General features: G+C 43.7%; 2 protein-coding genes across 4 annotated transcripts; one reads left to right on the forward strand and one right to left on the reverse strand.

The window, feature by feature from the left end:
* Nucleotides 1-2,533: 2,533 nt before the first annotated feature.
* On the reverse strand, nt 2,534-5,423 carry cryba4 (crystallin, beta A4). Of its 3 annotated transcripts, XM_070924390.1 has the most exons (7): nt 5,378-5,423; nt 4,743-4,901; nt 4,040-4,083; nt 3,516-3,634; nt 3,210-3,351; nt 2,942-3,084; nt 2,534-2,773 (listed from the first exon to the last, which is right to left on the reverse strand). In XM_070924390.1, the coding sequence occupies exons 3-7, from the start codon at nt 4,076-4,078 to the stop codon at nt 2,626-2,628; spliced, it is 591 nt and encodes a 196-aa protein (XP_070780491.1). In that variant the 5' UTR covers nt 4,079-4,083; nt 4,743-4,901; nt 5,378-5,423; the 3' UTR covers nt 2,534-2,625. The 3 variants fall into 3 exon arrangements, with proteins under 3 accessions (XP_070780491.1, XP_070780492.1, XP_070780493.1); XM_070924391.1 differs by lacking the exons at nt 4,743-4,901; nt 5,378-5,423 and adding an exon at nt 4,536-4,543; XM_070924392.1 differs by lacking the exons at nt 4,743-4,901; nt 5,378-5,423 and adding an exon at nt 4,337-4,354.
* A 3,985-nt stretch (nt 5,424-9,408) lies between these two features.
* crybb1 (crystallin, beta B1) lies at nt 9,409-12,309 on the forward strand. The gene is made up of 5 exons (XM_070924212.1): nt 9,409-9,531; nt 10,253-10,371; nt 10,531-10,663; nt 11,239-11,381; nt 12,132-12,309. Exons 1-5 carry the CDS (start codon nt 9,409-9,411, stop codon nt 12,307-12,309), a joined length of 696 nt encoding a protein of 231 aa, XP_070780313.1.
* Nucleotides 12,310-13,764: the final 1,455 nt, after the last annotated feature.

Below are 13,764 nucleotides of genomic sequence, written 5' to 3' on the forward strand. Positions count from 1 at the left end.
ACCCCGAGCGTTGGGGGGGACCCTCCTCGCATGGAGACCCAGCACAGAGCGACCGACTGGGCTGATGGTGACGCTGATGGTGGTGGCGGAGGGGGAGGGAGCGCTGGGAGATGGAGCTCGGCTGGTCAGCGGTAGTTCGCCTGTTCAACGATAACTTCTCCTCTTCGCCGTAAAACTGTGTTTAACTGACACGGCAGCCGGGCAGACAGCTCTCTGGACCACCCCGGATAATATAAAACACCTCACACGACACTGCGCTGGGGGGGGCTTCTCTCGTAAATCGACCATATAAGAGGTCAATATCTCAAATAAAACGAGGGGAGCCGAGCGGGTCGTCGCGCTCCGCCTGCCCCAAGCGACCCCTGCCTGCCAGGCTATCCGTGCTGGGGAGCCCTCACTCGGCTAGTTAAGAGCTAAGTAGCTAAGAGTCCGTCCGCTGCCTCCCGGGCGTGTGCCAGCCGGTACCGTCCGCTGCTGTCGGTTAAGCTGTTCGTTCTCCAGCTCCAATATGGCACATGCTTAGTTGAAGTCCCGCTTCGGTGTATTTTTCTGTGTTTTTGCTAGCACAGTGGCTCTGCTTGCTTTGTGGTTCAACTTCCTCCCACTGCGGCGGGGAGAGGCGTGTAAAACCCGGAGCGGGTCGTTGTTGGCTGGAGCCGGACCGCATGAGCGCTGGGTGTTTTGAGAGGAGGGGGTTCGTGTTTTAGTTTTAAATCACAAATAAAAGCCCGCTGAGCTGCATGTAGAGCTAACACGACTTATTACCACAGGTTCATACTTTGGGATTTCCCCTTTACAGATTTGGACCATTTTGCCAGTGGTGATTTATACTGGGGACAGCACTGACCAGTTTGAATACAGGAAATTTCCCAGAGGGGGGTACATGAAAAAGAAAGGACGACACATTTGGGCCTATTTGAATTGATAAGTAGTCTCACTGCAGGCTCCTGCCCCCCCACCCCCTCCGGTGTCACTGTTAAAGACGTTGTTTTTCACACAGCCTCTGGTAATTAATTCTCCAGCCCGGTCAACGCGTTCTGCAGCCCGCTGAAGAGAGCTGGTGTGTTCTGGTGGAGACGCAGTGCCGTTTCCTGGCCAGCAGCGGTAATGCTCCTGACACACAGCGACGGACCCCGGGCCTGTAGGCCACCGCAGGCCCGCACACTGCGAGACACGACACGGGTGTTTTATAGCTAGAAGGCATGCCAGAGGAGGGTGGCAGGAGGATCCACATCCTTTGAGCTGAAATGATTAGTCGGTCAACATAAAATGATGTTGATCATTTATTCATCTTTTAGTCATTTTTTAAGCAAAAGAAAGAATAAGCAAAACATGCTCTGGCTTCTTAAATGTGACGATTTGTTGCTTTTCTCTGTCCTTTATGACTGTAAACTGAATATCTTTGGGTTTCGGATAAAAGAGGAACTTCAATAATAATAATCATAATCTATAGTTGTTACATCACTAGAAACAACACCAGTGTAAAAAAGTATTTTCCGCAGTATTAAGTACTCATGATGCAGCTGAATGGCTCTTGTCTGTGTATCATTGTTGTACATGATATTATTGGATTTTTGTAACTAATTGTAAGTATTTTAGTGTTTCAGCAGCTCAAATGAGCACGAAGTAACTGACAATAGCTGTCAAATAGTGTCCTGGAGGAGTAAGTAAGTAGAAAGTAACATGAAATGGAAACAGTCAAGTACAAGTACCTCAAAAGCATACTTCAGTACAATACTTGTGTAAATGTACTTCGTTACATTCCGCCTCCGTGCCACACAAAGTTATCATACTTTAACAGAGATGTTGAACTTCCCAACCTGGGGGGTCAGGACCCCACAAGAGGTCACATGATAAATCAGAGGGGTCACAAGATGAGATATTCGCCTCTTTTCTTCTTTCTTCCAGATGATTTAACTTTTTTGGTTGAACTGGCCAACAGGATGCAACCACAGACGAGGCTTCACATGAGGATGTTGTTTTAGTTTGGGAACCGATGCATAGATTTATAAGCTTGTTCACTTTGAGCAACATAGGTATTGAAATGTTTGTAATCTATACAGTTAAATAAAATAATGTGTACTTTAACAACAGCTGCAACTAACAATTATTTTCTTTTTAGATTAATTGATTAATCATTTAGTCTATAAACCACCGGAAAATAGTGAAAATGCTCAAGTTCTTGTTTTGTCCGAACCAACAGTCCAAAACAAACTTACAATAATGTAAAACAGAGAAATAAGGCAGCGCTCTCCCAGATGATGCTCGGCATTGTATCTTGATAATTGACACAGATTAATTTTCAGTCAGTCGACTCATCGTTTCAGCTCTTTAAGTTTAACAAAATGTGTCACTTGAAAATATTTGTTCCAATTTGCTTCAGGTAAAAACGTCAGATTGACAACCAGGCTGTTATATAATAAACAGCAGGTAGCCTCTTTACACCATGGTGTGAGTTGTGTGATTGTAGTTCAGTGTGGAATGTGTAACTCCATCTATCTATTAGATAAGCAGATGCATAGTTGGAAGTCAGTAAGGTTTAAGAAAGACAGTTTATTCAGCAGTGAGAGGCAGCAGGGGCCAAAGGTAAAGGGTCACATGGGAGAGAGGGTTTGGAGTAAGTTGTTACTGCTGAATACGGCGGATGGACTGGATCTGAGGGGTCTGGCAGTGGGAGCCAAACTCCCTGAAGTGTTTGAACTCCCCACAGTGACGATCACACTCCATGATATACTGGTATCCACGATAACCAGGGTACTGGTAGCACACAAATCTGTTAAGAAATCACAGAGAGAAAGAGAGAGGGAAGGGAGTACAGATGAAATGTTGTGAAAGTCTAACCAGGATTCTTTCAGAGCTGCTGAAGGGAGGCTGGGGGGAAAAAAACAGGTGAATAGGAAACAGAAATGTGGAAGGGAAGGAGCAGCGGGGGGACACTCACGCTCCAGACTGAATCCTGAGAGAGCCAACTTCATTGTTGCACCAGCCCATGGCCTGGAGGGAGGGATAATCGTCGCTAAGCTCACCCTTACGGCCCAGGAAGTTCTCACGCTCATAGATAGTCATACGACACTCTCTGTGGTTCTGAGGAAAACAAAAGAACAAACAATGCGTATGAGTTGTTCTTCCTGTCGGTCAACACTACACCAATAATCTGACAAACATCCCTGAAAAGCAAAAGGAGAGAAAAGAATCCATGTTTAACTTACAGCACAGGCAATAGGTCTGAAGGAGGTCATCCTCTCAATGTGATAGGCGTTGCTGCCGCCGAAAGCATCACACTGGGGGTACTCTCCCCTCTCCAGCACAAACTGCTGTCCCTGGTAGGAGGCGTGCTCATAACCCACCCAGCTGAGGAAAAGCAAGAGATTCTGAGTTAAAAATGATCACTTTCTCATTACGTTGGTGTCTGTCAAAGCCACAAAACCTCAGTTTCACTTGGTAGTTTTATGGCAGCGACAGTGTTGCATATTTTATTCAAACTATTCTTTTCTGTGTGATATCTGTTTACTCACGCTCCACTCTCCACCCTGAGGGAGCGCACAGTCTCGAAGCCAAACTCCATCACGTTGCAGCACTCGGAGGTGAACTCATGGCGGCGGCCCTGGAAGCACTCCTCGTCGAAGACAATGATCTGATGAAGAAACGCAGTCGTGTAAAAGCAGCATATGGATACAGAACCACGTTCAAACACTAAAAAATACTATTCAATGCAAGAAATCAATTCAGCAGTTAAGTTCAAAGTCATTAAATCGAGTTAGCTGTGATTGTTAAAGGCACCAAATGGGGAGAAAATGTTACTGTTTACCCTGACAAATCATTAAAGCATGAGAATTATGATAATCGAGGCTAAAGACACGATCATATGATAGTACATTCGAGTTTTGATAGTGTCCTAATATGGTCTACATTCATTCTGTTCCCTGAAAGAAACGGCAGCTCCGCTGGTGATCAACCGTGTGCCCTGGCAGTTGAGACAATCGGTCACATCTCAGTGAGCTCAGTGAGCATGAATCTGTGTTTCCATCTGCAGACTCACCTTCCAGTGGCCGGAGAACTTGGTGCAATGGTGAGTCATCTTGTCTGGAAGGAGAGAAAAAAAAACATAAGCTGGTTGAAAGGGACCTTCAGCACAGAGATTACAATGACGAGAGGACAGCTAAGACTCTGTGCACACAGTCTGAGAGGTTAGCTAAACATGCACTCAATCCTGATGCAGGAAGAAAACAGTTAAGCATCAACGTTTGGCTGACAAAGAGATTCACAGTTAAAACATGCAAAGTAATGAAAAAGCAGGAGCGACACTATTGTAAAGCTCTCATCACAACAACTTCACTGTTGCAGCGTGTTGAGCGGCCTGTGCAGCAGCAGCGGTGTGTTTTTTAAAAGGTTGAAAAGCAGCAGCACAATGGCCGGGACACTGGAATCAGTGTGAATAGTTCTGCACTGAAAGCTCCAGCGGATATTTATAGTTCTACACAAAAATGAAGAGGGTCAAAGAAGCCAGAGGCTTCGTCCAGACTTCTCTCTCCCACCCGTTCTATCTCTTTATCTGCTTTTCTGCCCATTTCCTCTCCTCACCACTGTTTATCTCACCCACTGGGTGCAGTGACAGCCTTTGGGCCCTGGAGCCCGGGTGGCTCCGGTGTTTGGGGATTGTTGTGAGTGTGGATGTGGGGGGGCTGCTGTGCCCTGGCTGTGCTGCCCTGGCTGTGCTGGCTGGGTGAGGGACAGGGACTCACCTTGCTTTGATGCCCTTGGGTTGTCCTGCCGTGAGAGTGAGAGGAGCCACGCGCCCCCACCCTTTTAAAGCCTCCCCTGGCAAGGGGCCATGCTGAAAGCCCCGGCTCAGCAGCAGGGAGGGGCTTGTCTTTGTGCCCCCCAACAAAAGCGTGGTTAATCTGTGGAGGGGCAGAAGTGCAGACACCACATTATCACCCTGCAGTGGACATGGAGACACAGGAATACAACAGGGACCAGATCCAAGATACTGTGAGAGCCGCTGAGAAACTACTGAGGGCCAAGGACACGGTGGGGGGGTGGGGAGTGGACAAGATGCAGCTGAACGCTCACTGTTCATTTGAATCTAGGGCTGCGACGAGTGATTATATGTATAATAGATTAACTTTCTCTTCATTCCTACGTCGTTTTTTTTCATAAAAAGTCAGGAAACAGTGAAACACGTCCATCAGAGCGAAGTCTTCACATTACTTCATTTACACTTTACTTTCATATATGACAAACTTCCAATCCTCACATTTTTACTTGAAAAATCACTTAATATGACTTAATGACTAAAATATTAGCATATGACCTTTCAATTGATCCACTAATTGATTGATAAACTAATCATTTCAGCTGTATTCTCCGTCCTTACCTGCGCAGGTTTCTACATATCTGACATTCTGAGTGCAGAATGGCTCCATGAAATCAGATGTGTCAGTGCTGTTTAGTTTAGGAGACGTGATTTTCAGTGCGTTCTTATGAAACAACAGGAAGTTGTTCGACATTTGGTGTGCACGAACACGCCCCCTGATGACTCCGTGATAGGCTGCCATGCCACGGTGCTTTACAACATTAAGTACAGTTGAGCTTCAGTATATTAGAAAACGTTTTTTAAGAGTTCTAGTAAACCCTTCTGGTAGATTACACGATGATATCTGTGCCTGAAGAGTTTTATTATGTTGCTGCATTCAGATGTCAAAGTGAAAGCATTTTTGTCCTTATCACACAATTTATAAAAAATAAAAGTTTAAACACATTTAACCAGGAGGTTGTGGTTTATAAAATGTTATCTTCTGCTGCTAGCCACTCCTGTGTGTGTGTGTGTGTGTGTGTGTGTGTGTGTGTGTGTGTGTGTGTGTGTGTGTGCGTGAGTGACTGCTTATATAATCAACCACTTGTAAACAAGAGAGCAGAGGCAGCTGGATGGGCAGCACGACTTTCTAAACAACCGCTCTATTTCCTGTGAGCTCAAAGGAATTTCAGCTCCAAATCTGTGTTTTCATTTACTACTTAAAATTCTTGTCTGCAATAATAGACACATTTGGCCTGAGAGAATTACCCTATAAAGGGATATTTCCTGCAAAATATGAAATAAAATTCACAATAACTTCTTTATCCCTAATATAAGAAATGATTGATGTGCTGATTATTTTTCTGTCGTATCAGAAAGACGAAAGCAACCAAAGGAGAGTGGAGATCAATGGGCCTAGCTGGCTGTCACAGTCCGATTTGTACTGACAGGATAGTTAAACAGAGGCAGCCGACTGATAGCAGAGGTAGGTACAGGCCAGGCCAGCAGAGACAATAGGTTTCTTCCTGCTGGTGGATGTTGAAAGAAAGGCCTCCTCTGGTTTTAGCCTCAGATTCAATCACGTCTTGGTCTCCATAAAGGACAGATTTCATATGATTTTGGAGGAGGGAATGCACTCGTAAGAGGACCTGTAAGGAATTAACAGGGAGGTCATCTGAACACTGACGGGCTGAGCTGATGGGGGAAGCCATGGGGTGACGAAGATCAATAGGTTTCTTCCATTTGGGGGTAGAAATGTGCAGTGTAGATGAAGGCTGCTGGATCAATAGGTTTCACAATCAACAGGCATCTTCTTCTTCTTGAACGTGCTCAGAGAATTTGTTTTCAAAAGGTGCTCGAGTTTTGTATGAATGTATCTACTAACATGTATTACGTGTGTATCACAGCCGGATAGATCTTATCTTGATTATTATTATTATTATTATTATTATTATTATTAAAACACATCTATGAGCCACACTGTGACATGGGTGACATGTTCCTTCATCACCATGAACACACCGTCCAACATACAGTATAACATCCTGCTGCCCCAAATATACTCACTAGTTGTTGGTTTTATGGTTTTCATGAGATTTATTAATAATAACAACACTTAAAGCTAAAGCACCTGCACCAAAAGTTTGATTTAAACCATTTCATCTGATCTCTGAGAGAATAAATGAACAAGATTACGTGTCTATCCAGGCATTGCAGTTTTTGATACGCCGCCAAAAACGTATTGAGGTTTGATATCCAGCCCGAGCTTTAACACAGAGGGAATCTCACAGATTACACAGCAGGATTAGTTCACACCTAATCTGCACGTATCATTTAATCCTGCTTCCATAGTGGAAATCATCACATCTGAGGTGATATAATCCAGACATAATCCGGCTGCAATCCAAGAGTTCTCATCATCAGCAACCTTTACTTCACCTCTGAAGACCAGCAAAGAGTTTCCTCATTGACGGTGCTGCTGGAATTATGAGAAATTGATGTTTGTATTGCAATAAATTCAAAATGATTGAATTAGTTAGTTAAATTCATAAGTAATAAAACTCGCCCTTGTTCAGTTTTGCTGCCTTGGTCTGGTATGACCAATATCTCGTTGGCTAACGTTAGCTAATGTTAGCAAACTTTAGAGAGATATTACTGTGTGAGCGACATTAATGAGTCAGGTGGGGACCGTATGACTCTTCTCTACTTGTGCTTCAGTCGCTCTGCAGTTTAACATTGAACCTCTTCACCGTCGTTTGGGGGCCGCAGTCGCTGCTTTTCAGCAAAAATTATGTAAACTTGTTTTAAAGGAACAATTCAACATTTAGGGAAATATTTTTAGTTAGTTAATTCACTTCCTTTCTGAGAGTTACAGGGAAAGATCGATACCACTCTCTTGTGTGTGCGTTGAGTACATAGCTGGGGCCGGGAGGCAGTTAGCCTAGCTTAGCATAAAGACGCACACAAAACACTGTGGTTTTAGGGTTATGTATAAGTAACTATTTCTTGTTACAGCAGGCAGGTGTTGACTGAGAAAGCTTGTAGTTTATTAGCTGTGTTGCACCGATATGAGACAAATACATCTTTTCAATTAACTGCGTGAACTTATTGTCTTGTTAGCGACCAAGCTAATGAGCTTGGATCGTGACAGTGATCTCACAAGATCTGAAAACGTTTTTCTCCCGTCATTAACTCTTTATCAAATTAAATGTTGAGTCCTGAGAACAAGATGCCAGAGGGAAGTAAACAACAAAGTACAAAGAAAACACGAAGAGGCTCAGAGACATGTTGTAACTGACTAGTGCTAGCATGTTCCAGGTTGGCTAGCGTGTTAGCGGTTAGCTCATCAACTACAGTGGTTTATCAGCTACCTTGCCGGCTATCTCGCAAGGTAGCGTAGATGAAATTTGCTGTGCCACTTTCTGGTGTGATGAGGTTTTTACAGGCGAGCTGTTTCTTCCGGCTTCCAGTTTTTACGCTACGTTAGGCTCACCGCCTCCTGACTCCAGCTCTGTACCCGACACACTGACATGAGACTGATATAAATATATAAATAAGCATTATTCCCAAAATGTAGAACTATTCATTTATGTGACGCAGACTGATAGTTTGATGAACCTTAAACTCGTAGGAATCATACCATTGTTGTGTATTCTTTTAAACGTTCCTCATAAAGTTTAAACTGTGACATAAAGAATAAAAGCAAGACTGAGATGCTAAACAGATGTATTGCTTGTTTTCTGTATTATTTTGGTTCCTCAAAACTCAAGACCTGGTGTGGTTCAGATGAACGGATGATTTAAAATAGGAGTCTTTGTTTTCAGAGAATATGTTGTATTGTTGTGTGTTCCTGTGTAGGTGATAGAGAGTAGGGATTACCTCTTTGTGCCCTCTGGACCTTTGCATTCCTCCTCTCTACATGCAACTATAGCTTACAGCCCGACCACTCCAACACATGGGAAAGTGCCTGGGTCAGGGGTTTCCTTTGATAGTAAAATGCTTACAGGCAGGCCAGAGGGGCCGGCGGCATTTCTAGGCTATGCGATGACCCGGTGGCTTTGGCACGGGCCAACTGTGATGACGAGAGGCTTTCTATTGTGCTGTGAGCCTCTACGTTTGGCCTTTGCCAGAGTATAAAAGCTTGGGTCTAGCGTTGGAGGGACCAGCACGAGCCAGCCTCCCTCACACGGCACTGCAAGCTATACTAACGCAGGTAAGGACACACAGACACAGACATACACACCAGAACATCCATCACAGTACAGGGGGACAACCACGCATCCACAGCCAGGGCCCACTCCATGCCCACCACACCCAGGCAAACCACCCTCAGCCTGGGGAAAGGCCCAAACAGAAGTCCAGGGCCCAAATGAGCCTCCCACATAAACAGCAGACTTGTGCTTTAGTCCAAATCCCATAAACATACCTACCTACCACCCCTCTGACAGTGTTAACACATCATGTGGGCCACGCTGAAGCTCCATTTCTTCTTCACTTCTCCCTCCCTTTGACTTTCTCCTCTGTAATCCTGTCACTTCCATTTACACCTCTATTTCTGGTCATCCCCTTGTCTTCCTCCATCTCTCACCCAGACTCTCCTGAAGCCCCTCACCATGTCTCAGACTACCAAGTCCGCCTCCAGCCAGGGCACCGATGCCAAGGACAAGGGTGCCCCAGCTCCAGCTGCCTCCAGCAAGGCCACCAAGACCGGCGAGCCCGGCATGGGATCCTTCAGAGTGAGTCACTGCAGCGTCAGACATCTGCACGAACTGCTTTTATTTGTGTTATTTAAAGGACCAGTTCACCCAAACTACAAAGAAAACATACCAACCTCTCTAGCCACGCAGATAATGTTTGATTTGCCCAGGTTTTGAGATTTCTGAGTTCTTCAAAGTTTGATGCTTTGAGCACCACAAGTGATATTCAGCAGTCTTTGTGGCTCGAGTGAACAGACCCTTTAAAGGCAGTTTTCATTCGGTTATAGCTCGACGTTGTTTGGATTAGTTTCCTTTGATTCAAATGTATTAATGAACTGGATTTAACCGGGTTCTTAGTGGTACTAAGTACAGTAGCAATACCACTTGTGTAAAAATACTTAAAAGTATCAAAAGTGAAAGTACCCATTATGTGTTATATTATTGCATTTTTTACTATTGATTGGTTGCTATAGCTGGCCATGGTGGAGCTAACATTAAGCTACTTTATATACTTTATATTCTGGTTTCTCTCAACTACAACACTGCCCGAATAATCAGAAACACTTTATTGACCTGATGCTTACATGGAGTCGTGTTTTAATGGAATATTAGACGCAGTTATTTCCCTGGTTTTGTAGGTTCATATTAATTCATATTATTACAGTTATGATTAGCTTGTTGCTGAAATGAAGAAGAGGCTGCTGGGACACGTGAATGATTCGATGCTTGTTGTGTAACTTGAAATATCTCCTCTGTGCAGATCATGATGTTCGACCAGGAGAACTTCCAGGGCAGGATGATCGAGGTCCAGAATGAGTGTATGAACGTGTGTGACCGTGGCATGGATAGAGTGCGTAGTATCATTGTGGAGTGCGGCCCGTAAGTAGACACACAGACCTGATTCAAGCAGCTACAGTTAGACAAACTCTCTTTAATCTCTCTATTCACACGTGTTTCACTGTTATCTCTCCTCTAATTCTTCTCTCCTGTCCTCCCCCCCTTGTGCCCCCCCTGTGCCCGGCGGACCCCCTTCTCCAGCTTTGTTGCCTTTGAGCAGACTAACTTCCGTGGGGAGATGTTCATCCTGGAGAAGGGAGAGTATCCTCGCTGGGATACCTGGAGCAACTCCTACCGCAGTGACTGCCTCATGTCCCTCAGGCCCATCCGCATGGTAACAGTCAACCAAACTGTGTATATCTACTTATATATGAATCCTCAAATGCCTTCCTTGAGTTAGTAAGAGGTGGAAGGCATGAAGTGTAACAAGAACAGAACATCCTCACACATGAGAAGCTGGAACCGGTGAATTATTTCACCTCCTGAGACACAAGACTTTGCTACTCTTAGACTCTAACCTCTAGAGGTTTTACTGAAATGATCCTCTGTACGGTGGCCTTTTTGGGACATTTTCAACTCAGCTCTACTTGGCCTAAGCTACATTTTCAGCACTCTGAGTAGAACTTCATTTCATTTCACATGCTAGTGTTGTGTTTATCTTGTTAGCATGTTTATGTTAGCATTCGTCTTAATGTGCAGCTGTGGCTGCGTTGGACAAGTAGAAAGTTTGACCTGATGGTGGCGCTGTATGTAAAGTCTGGGTTCATGAAAATCATTAGGACAGACAGACAGACAGACAGACAGAGCTTACATCCAACACTGCCACCTGTAGAGCCACAGCATGATTACAGACACATCAACACGTAGGTGATTTAACATGAAGACAAACTCTTCATTTCCTCCCTGCAGGACAGCATGGAGCACAAGATCTGCCTGTATGAGCTCTCTGACTTCAAGGGCAACAAGATGGAGATCCAGGAGGATGATGTGCCCACCCTCTGGGCGCACGGCTTCTGCGACAGAGTGGGCAGCGTGAGGGTGCCAGGAGGAGCGTGAGTACACACAAACGTGCTATTGAAGAACTTTCGATTGTGAAATGAATGAATTCAGTAGAGGATCAAGACTCAGGCCTGCGTTTTTAAGCTGCGTGACAGCGAGAAAATACTTTGTCACACAGCCTGGGAGCAAATCTATCGGCTCATTTTTCGTATATAACTCAAGTGGAGGCTCTGTACTGCAAATATTGTTTTGGACGCAGCTTCAGAGAAAGCCACAGGCCTCCAGAGTCACACTACAATGTAGTTGTTCATAAAAAGCAGGATGACATGTCATCACAAGGCTTAAAGCTGACTGTGTGATGTTTGGATTGTCAACACGTGTATTTTTAGACAGGAATTTTTCTTCCAAGTCTCACAGTGAAATACACATTTAAAATACCACTAGAACGTCCTCAGTGACCCCTAGAACCTCCTCAATGACCGCTATAGCTTCTTAAAAGAACCCTAGATCCTCTCCAGTGACCACAGACCCTCATAAAGGACTTCTAGAACTTCCTAAAGAACCACTAGAACCTCTTAAAAGACACCTAGAACCTCCTCAGTGACCTCTAGTCTCCAGTCTATCCTGTAATGTGAAAGGAGTCATCAGATTATAAAGCACATAAACAACCCATAATAATACTAATAATAGAAGCTTTAAAAATGCAGTATAGTCAGTATAAACAATGATTTAAACTATGAGACATTAAAGTGATGCTGACCCTCAGCATTAACCCCCCTCCCCCCCCTCCATGTCTCTCTCAGGTGGGTGGGTTACCAGTACCCCGGATACAGAGGCTACCAGTACCTGTTTGAGTGCGGTGACTACAGACACTACAATGACTTCTGCGCCTTCCAGCCCCAGATCCAGTCCATGCGTCGTATCAGGGACATGCAGTTCCACCAGAGAGGATGCTTCACCTTCACCTCCGCCAGCAAGTGAATGACACCTGCAGGCCGTCTGGTGCTGTCGTAGCCATGCAGCCCTCTCAGCTTTTTATTTCTCCAAACTCCCCCTTTCTCCAATCCTTTCCTCAATCTCCACCATCATCGCTCCATCCCCAAGGAAAGACAGAATGAGAGCAAACACACGGGACAACATTAACTGACTTTTTATGGTGCTAAAAAATAAACATGTTGTGAAAAACCTGAAACCTCCCTGGCTGGATTACCTTTATTCTCTCTACAGAAAAGTCACTGTAATGTTTGGATGATAATCATACAGGAATTGACGATGTGTAGCTGGTTTGTTATGACTTTAAAGTGTAAAGCAGAGTTTAGTTGAGGGGCCGAAAGTGTTGCTGTTGTAGATTGAGTGAAAGCTATTTTTAAAAATGTCTTTCATATGACAAAATTATTTTCATTTATTTTAAAACCAAAAACAATTACACTGACAATTTCTTTGCTATATTTGCTGTATTTCTTTGTGCATGGTTACCAATAATACAAAGAATGTGGTCAATATAGTATTACAGAGTCGCTGTAAGTCCAAATATGAATATATGTTTCAGGGTATCAATGTTTGAATTAAAGAAAACTGTATGTTAGGGGCTTAAATATGTCACGGTTTAAAACAGGCAAAACACATAAAACAAAATGCAAAAATACACCTAATAGGAAGATATATTGTAATATATAACATATGAAACTATACAATATATATAACATATACTGTATATAGTATATAATGGTTGTATGCAGAAACAAAACACACAGAGTTCATCTAAACTAAACATCTAGACGACAGACTGCAAAAAACTGTCCATCCTGATGAACGACACATATTTACTTGTGTATCATGTACCTGCATCCCCAGGGCACTGACACCGTCCTCCCCGACTCCACACAGCACACATTTATCTTTTCTATTTTACTGTAGGTGCTGATGAACCAAAGTCTCATCACAGAAAGTATCAGAGTCCAGTTTAAACTTAGACAACATATAACATCTATGCATTATTTTACCTTCCTCATGTTAACAAACAAAACCATTTCCAATTATCTATTTAATATTTATTCCAATAAGAAACAGAAGGTGGTGTATTAGTCTCTTAGTGACGTATCATTGGACAGTATTATTGCTTTTCTTTGGGAGGCTGGCAGTAGCATTCAGCATGATCTGTTGGCTGAATGGGAAATTCATTAACAGACATTAACTGAGCTGAATGAAAGAAAGGCGACGTTACGTTTGACTTTACGTCACGTCGTGTTAATACGTGCCTCGTGCTGCCTTCACGGTCCTTGAAAGTTCCTACATCCACGCATGCGTTTCATCGCTATATTTGTGTATTTTGAGCAAATACTCAAAACGTGTGGCTAATTTTAATATGTTGAATACATTAACGTTAAAATGCTACAACAAACAATTATTTTAACTTTGAATTATAATGACAATACT

This window comes from Enoplosus armatus, chromosome 18, assembly GCF_043641665.1.
Source record: "Enoplosus armatus isolate fEnoArm2 chromosome 18, fEnoArm2.hap1, whole genome shotgun sequence".
Classification (NCBI taxonomy): domain Eukaryota; kingdom Metazoa; phylum Chordata; class Actinopteri; order Centrarchiformes; family Enoplosidae; genus Enoplosus; species Enoplosus armatus.

Coding starts and splice junctions, on each gene's coding strand:
- cryba4 (XM_070924390.1), bottom strand. CDS start 4,078: ATGACTCACCATTGCACCAAGTTCTCCGGCCACTGGAAG. Junction 3,085..3,209: donor TCAGACCTATTGCCTGTGCT/GTAAGTTAAACA, acceptor TGTTTTCCTCAG/AACCACAGAGAGTGTCGTAT. Junction 2,774..2,941: donor CTCAGGATTCAGTCTGGAGC/GTGAGTGTCCCC, acceptor ATTTCTTAACAG/ATTTGTGTGCTACCAGTACC.
- crybb1 (XM_070924212.1), top strand. CDS start 9,409: ATGTCTCAGACTACCAAGTCCGCCTCCAGCCAGGGCACCGATGCCAAG. Junction 10,664..11,238: donor CCCTCAGGCCCATCCGCATG/GTAACAGTCAAC, acceptor TCCTCCCTGCAG/GACAGCATGGAGCACAAGAT. Junction 11,382..12,131: donor GTGAGGGTGCCAGGAGGAGC/GTGAGTACACAC, acceptor TGTCTCTCTCAG/GTGGGTGGGTTACCAGTACC.